The 7,086-nt window shown below is 47.0% G+C and overlaps 1 protein-coding gene across 4 annotated transcripts in view; it reads right to left on the minus strand.

Annotated features, from left to right (window-relative positions):
* Positions 1–223: 223 nt before the first annotated feature.
* The window catches only part of klf11a (Kruppel like factor 11a), a 7,094-nt gene continuing 231 nt past the window's right edge, over positions 224–7,086 (minus strand). The window contains exons 2-5 of one of the 4 annotated variants that reach the window (XR_013965848.1): positions 3,563–3,835; positions 2,463–3,465; positions 1,302–1,874; positions 224–1,263 (exon numbers count right to left, since the gene is read on the minus strand). Coding sequence is in view for 2 of the 4 variants with exons in the window: in XM_080790556.1 (XP_080646682.1) it covers positions 1,552–1,874; positions 2,463–3,465; positions 3,563–3,835; positions 6,633–6,674 (1,641 nt within the window). In the remaining 2 variants the exon portion in view is untranslated. Of the gene's footprint in view, positions 1,875–2,462; positions 3,466–3,562; positions 3,836–6,632; positions 7,009–7,086 lie in introns of those variants that run through there. The other 3 variants (XR_013965849.1, XM_080790556.1, XM_080790555.1) reach the window with 3 other exon arrangements.

A 7,086-nucleotide genomic window follows, 5' to 3' on the forward strand; every position in this document is an offset into this window, starting at 1 on the left:
GTTCAACTTTAAAAAGTAAACGTAATTTATGCAAGTCCTACCTATGTAAGAAAAATTGTTCCTTATGTACACTCTACTGTTGTATAACAGAGTACGTAATAGGTACCATTGTCTCAAGGAATGCAGATTGGGGGAAAAAGTATAGGCATATATAGGCCTCTATTAGAATGTAAGAATGTGTAATTCAGTGGAAAATAAATGACACAGAATACACAATGCTGATTCAATGGTGAATTTCTTTTTTTCTTTCTGTTTTTTATTATAAAAAAGCCATGTTCTTTAAGTTGCTTACAGGCAAGTGTTCAGAAAGTGAATTATTTCAGATATAATAAGCCATTATTAAGAATAACATTTAATAACATGAGGTATTTTCTTACTGGCTACACTATAGGCCAAATCAAGCTATAAAAAAAACTGCACTTTTTGAACAAATGTTTATTAAATAATAATAATAATAATAATATGTAAAGCAACATAGTAGGTAGTATCACAGTGAAAAATACTGTCCACTGACATTTTTAACATATCAATAAAATGATACTCATGTATTGTCAATAAATGCAGATTGGAATACACATAACATTCATATAGATATCAATATTTACATTGTATATACAATCACAGACAAACAGAAGTAGACTAATAGAAGCACATTACAGAGGCTTTGGCAAAAAAAAAGAGTGCATACATTTTGCTAAACATTACATTATACACGTTGGGTACACATGTAGCTTACATGTATAAAGTACAAAACAAGCATGATAATAGAAAATCCAGTGCAACGTCAAGGTTTTGTTTTGTAATCCGTCCATGTATGAATGAATAGCAGCCTGTTTGTTTTGAGTCATTGTGTGTCTGGAGAGAGGTATTTATCCTGAGCAGAGTAGGGAAACTCAACGTTCCCATCGAATGGAACTGTAAAACAAAAACAAAAAAACAACAACACACAAACCAACCGTTTAAACAACTTCACCATCCAAAACATTGTCTAAAATGGGAAAACAACCACGTGATGGCCGGCTACCTAGTAGAGTAGAGTCAGGGTTCGATTTGTTGTGAGGGGGGGGGGGGGGGGGGGGTGTCAGGCTGAATTAAACATGCATTTCTTTTGTTTCTTTTGTAGACTGTCCGATATGTTTCATAGTTGTATTTCATAACATCACAATTTTAAAATTATATAAAAAAAGGTATGTTAACCACACTAACCCTTGCATCTCTATTTTGGGCAAATTGTAAGAATTTGATTAGGATTTTTCCAATAGCCTATATATCTAAACAAATCCGATCTACTAGCTCAAAACTTAGTATGTCAAACAGTGAAAATAACTGATTTACAACCAAGAAGTATAGGGCCCCCTACAAATCGAACCCTGAGTAGAGTAATATACCAAACATCTCGATGGAATCTATGAATGATGTCTGGTTGCCTAATGCGGACAGTACATTAAATCAGCACGTGGTTGTCGGCAGGTTGGCTGGTGTCAAGTGTCCCCCACCCTGGTCCTGAGGTGGTCCTGTGTCGTTGAGCCGTTTTAACTGTGCGGTTATGAGTTAATTGTTTGCGGGTACGAGCATGCCGAGGGAGACGCCGGGGCCTCTCGACTGACCCGCGGGCAGCGGCACTTTGTTTTGCGTGTCGCAGCGCATCTCGGCGGAGGTCCACGCCACGCTCGGCGCCGCCATCGCCGTCCTCTTGGCGGTCATGTGACGGCGGGCGTGCTTGGTCAGGTGGTCGCTCCGCATGAAGCGCCGGTCGCACACGTTGCACACAAACTTCTTCTCGCCCGTGTGCGTGCGGCGGTGGCGGGAGAGCTCGTCGGAGCGGGCGAACTTCTTGTCGCAGCCCTCCCAGTGGCAGCTGAATGGTTTCTCACCTGCCGGGAGACAAGAATCACATTCTGTTACGGACACATCTCTTCAAACATTTTCAAAGAATTAAACTTTATTGGACACATCAGGGAAGAAGTACCGGCCATGAGTATTAAGTAACGGACAGAAAGTTATAATAACCCATCCGTTTTATTTTCATTGTCTCCAGTTTGCTTCAAATGATGCCATAACATTATCAACCAGTAGGTGTCCTACCTGACAATGACCAGGGTCTAAATTTCTCAGTGGCAGAGGAACAATGCCACTGTGCTATTTATTATTTTATTAAGATACTCTACCATACAGTTTGGTTTAAATTATGTCTTATTGATTAAAGTAAGTCACAAAATGTGAGCCGAGTTACTGACACGGCTTTAGGGTACGGTCACAGTGACCCAAACAGTGACAGAATGCTTCCGGTTGCGGCACTCCGACTCCGTGGCATGGAGTTACATTTCCACACCCCTGCCATCCATCGGGGCGGGCACACTGTGCCCTTATCTGGCTGGCCTCTGTCTCTCTTACTGGAGAATAGTAATAATAATGTTCAGTACCTACACTACTAGTAAACTGGGAGTGCTGGATTACATTACCTGTGTGTGTGCGGAGGTGAGCCTTGAGGTGTGAGCTTTTGAAGTACGTCTTCTTACAGCCGGCAAAGTTGCAGACGTAGTTCCTCCTGCGGGAGAAGTCGGCCTGGGCGGCGCCGCTGTGGACGCCGCTGCCCCCCGCGGGTCCGGAGGGCATGTAAACGGGGGCGGGGGCTAAGGGCAGCAGCTTGGTGCTGCCCAGGGTCATGACGGTGGTGGTCTGGGGGCAGTGGCCCACCTGGGAGTGGGAGTGGCTCTGGTGGTGCACCATGCTCTGAGGGAGCACGAACATCACCGTGCCCTGAGGGACCGGCGAGCCCACCAGTATGGGCGTGGCCGAGGGGAATGGAGGCGAGGAGGAGGAGGTCGGGGTGCAGGCGGAGGGCGGGGAGGTGGCGTGGTGGTGAGGGAGGAGGTGCTTCTGGACCTGAACCGGCGCCTGGACGAAGGCGGAGATCATCCCCGGCCGCCCGCTCACCGGAAACACCTGGCAGAGCATTGGAGGGGAGGAGGAGAGAGTGGAAGACAATGTGGGCCGCGAGGAAGGCGAGGCGGGTGTCGCGGCCTCCGGACAAGACGGAGAGCACACTTCCTCTTCCGCCGGACTCCGACTGGCGATGCTCCGCACCTCCGTCTCCATGGGGACGGGTTCCGAGGGAGGAGGGGCCGCCGTGAAGCAGGGGCTCATGGGTAACTGCGGGGAGGCGTCTGCGCGCCAGACGGCGGCGACTGGAGGAATGTTGCTGCTGCTGCCGTTGCCGCCGGGATTACGGGGGGAGCGGTCGGCCGTGTGTCGGATAACGCTGGTGGCCATGGCTCTGCCCGACCAGTCCGCGGACGGGGCGAGCTGGGGTTCCGAGGCGGGCACGTGGACAGAGGAAGCTGGCGGAGGGATGCCGATGCAGAGCCTGGGCCGGCTCGGGGCCGGCAGGGGGGCTGTGGCAGCGACCGCCGCGGCTGTGGCGGAGGTCTCGGCGAAGCTGGGACTGTGAGGTGGAGTCATGCACTGAGGGAGACACAAAACACACACCTTGGGTTAGATTACGGCTTCATCATGAGTGTGCGTGCGTGCGTGCGTGCGTACGTATGTGCGTGCTCCTCACCAGCGAGGACAATGCAATCATGTCCTTTGGAGTGTCGGGGGGGCTCCCTTCTGGGGGGAGGTGCAGGGAGTCACAGGAGTCTGAGGTAGGGGTCAGTGGGCGTGGCTTGTGCTGATTGGACCGCTGGCACCAGAAGCTCATGCTGACGAGCGCCTCGGCCGCCTCCAGGTCGTGGTACTCGAAGGTACTGGTGGTGGTAACGGCGGTACCAGCGCCGCAGGAGGCGGACCTCTCCATGGCCCCGCCCTGCGGCCTGGAGTCCATGTGGTCGACCTGCAGACGACACATGGAACACCTTTAGTCTACACTCTACAGTACTTGTTTCCCAAATAAGAGGGTCGACTCCGGACCCATGCCTGAGACGCAGACCAATGTTTTGATGGGTAATTCTTTCCTTTCAAAAGTGTTTCATAAATAAAATGAACAAATGAATGTGGGGGGGGAAAAATATATGTCAATTGTTTTGAAAATACTTCTTTGTACTGTTAAAGAAAATCAATAAACATACGTTTTAAAAAAATGAACAAATGAAATCATTTCTATAAATAAATAAATAGTAGTGAAAATAGAAGATCTACAAGCTCACAACAACACGGTGGAAAGCTGTAGATCTGCTGTTTTCACAAGTGTGGGTCACGGTCAAACGTCTAATTTGTCTTTTGGGTGAGCTAAAAAAGTTTGTGAACCACTGTTCTAATCTAAAACACTGTAAAATCACTGTATTTGTACTGTAGTACAAATACATACAAGTGAAATTGAAATAAGCAGAACCTCCTCCATTCTGCACCCTGGTTCTCTGTGGGGTTAAATATGGACCATAAATGAGCTGCAGACCTATTCTCTTGGGGTGCTTGTATAACAAGAACCCATACTTTTATTTTCCCCTGTCACAATTTGTTGATTTCAGATAGTTCAGTGTAGTGTAGAGAGAGAGACAGGAAACCGAGGAAGAAAGACGAGATACAAGATGGGGGTCGGATTCGAACCCAGGTGGTGGGAGTATATGGTGGTCTGTGCACTAGCCGGCTGAGCCACCAACCACCCCGGAGGTATACGTTTAAAAAGAAAATCAGCCAAGTAAGTCAAATTACTCTTACTTTCATCTTATGTGATGAAAAAGTGCTTTGTGTGATCCTGACTGATGGGCAACAGGAAACTTGAGGCCTGCAGCCACCCACAAGGCCACAAGTCAAACTTGTGACATCACAAGCAAAGCACGCGTCTGCCCACTCAACCCACGGGGGGGCACGCCACAACTGTGGATGTTGACATTTAGCTTTCTTTACAGCCTTCCAGCTGCTCCCTAACGACCTTGTGTGACATCACACAGGTTAATTGGACAGGGAGGGGCTGAGAGTAAATAGCGCTAAACAACAGTGTTATGTCCTATGCCTGTAAATTACGATATCCCACATAATATCCAATCTCCTCACACAGTCATCACAATATCAATATGATAGCGATATACATTATTGAGCAGCCCTAGTGCCCTACTGTAAACCATATACTCACTCACTGGGAGAATTAAAGTATGGTATCAGCGAGTAGAACAGTGAACTAGAGCTTTGCTTCACTTGAAGAAGATGGAGGAGTAAAAAAAGTCACCGTGAATCCACAAACTGCACACCGACACAACTCAAAAAGGTATTAGTTGTAAATAAAATTATATAACCCGACTACAAAGAACAACCACAATTCCACATAACCTGCACAAAACGGATTGTTGCGCTGCAGACTGCAGTGAGCGCATGCAGTCAGTAGACATAAGAGTATTTATAAATATAATTATCGACCAGAGTGCACATGAGGTGAATCAGAATACGGGAACAAAGGGCTTCTGAGTGCAGTGCTCAGATATAAGTTAACTGGCATCTGTTCTACTAGTACTGCTGCTGGCCAAGAGAGAGAGAGAGAGAGAGAGAGAGAGAGAGAGAGAGAGAGAGAGAGAGAGAGAGAGAGAGATGTGAGGAGGAAGATAGACAGGGAGGGTGGAAGGAGGAGAAAGAGGGTAAAGAGGGACACGGAGAGAAGAGAGAGAGTAAGAAGAGTAGGGGGAGGCAAGGTGGGGGGGGGGGGGGAGGCAAGGTGGGGGGGGGGCAGGCATCAGACAGAAAGAGAGAGAGAGAGGCGGAAAAGAGGGATGGAGAGGTGGGCTGGGGAGACAGGGAGGGTGTGTGCTGGAAAAAAGAGATAGAGAGCGAGGTAAAGAGAAACAGACTGGGGGATGGAGACAGACTGAGACAGACAGACAGACAGACAGACAGACAGACAGACAGACAGACAGACAGACAGACAGACAGACAGAGCTGAGAGTATGAAGTAAGAGCAGAAAAGGTAAAGAAATATACAGGCAGAGAGAGAGATGGTGGGGCCCACTGCAGCACAGCCATTAGAGAGGGTACGCCCAATATCTCACATAACACACTGGACGGGTCGGGTGGTGGACTGGTGGTGGGGGTGATTTGGCCCCACGTATTAACATACGCACACACACACACACACACACACACACACACACACACACACACGCACCCTGAAGCGCACGCACACACACGCGCGCAAGGGAGGAAGCCCCCCAACAGGAAGTACTTGTGAAAACAAAAGTCATCATAATGTGTTTTTTAGAGAACTGAGCCTGCAGAAACTGATCCTCATTAACGGACAGTTTATTTATTGAAACCGTTTGATTTGATTTGACAGCCGCACATCATGCAAAATAAACAAACGACACAATAATGTGAAAATAATTGGAGAACGGGGCAAAAAAGGAAAGGAAAACTAAATTGGAAACTCTAGTGGAGTCTATGGCTCCGCTCAATGTATTAGCGATTGAGGCTAAAAATAAATGAAAATAACTTACAGTCTGTGTATACACAGAAAAACTCACACCCAAACAAATCTGAAACCACACAGCAAACTATACGGTCATCATATAAATAGCCAACAACGTCTATAATATTCCAATCAATCGATGACAAATTCGTCCCTGCAAAACAGCATCTAAAACCAATAAACAACACGCCTCCGGCATTTACGTGTGAAATCAATCAAAAACGAACTTGAATGAAACCTGTGATGATGGTGGTGGTGGTGGTGGCAAAGCGTAGTCCATGGTCCCAGTAAAACAACGGCAATTAATTTCTCAACTTGCAACAATTAAGACAAATGTGTTGATAATAAAAGAGCGATCAGAAACTTTACGACGTAAGGTTGTGCAATGCAGTCGCTCTGTAAGTGTTGGGAGCATAACATAATAACATAGTGTGGGATTGCATATTGTTGGGCTGCAGAATCCACAGCTTCAATTTGACCTTAAATAAACCAGCCCACATTGGAGAGGGAGAAAAAAAGAAAACGCGCTCCCCGAAATTTTAGCAACTGACAGCATCCGACGCACTGTTGTAAAAAGAAAAATACCTGTACAGCAGACTTGTCTGTCTTAAACATTCAGAACCAGCTTAAAAACAACAATAACACACATAAAGCCAACGCAATTTAGCGGACGCCTTATAATAAAGAATCAA

This window comes from Protomyctophum bolini (genome assembly GCF_963924005.1).
Source record: "Protomyctophum bolini genome assembly, chromosome: 19".
Classification (NCBI taxonomy): domain Eukaryota; kingdom Metazoa; phylum Chordata; class Actinopteri; order Myctophiformes; family Myctophidae; genus Protomyctophum; species Protomyctophum bolini.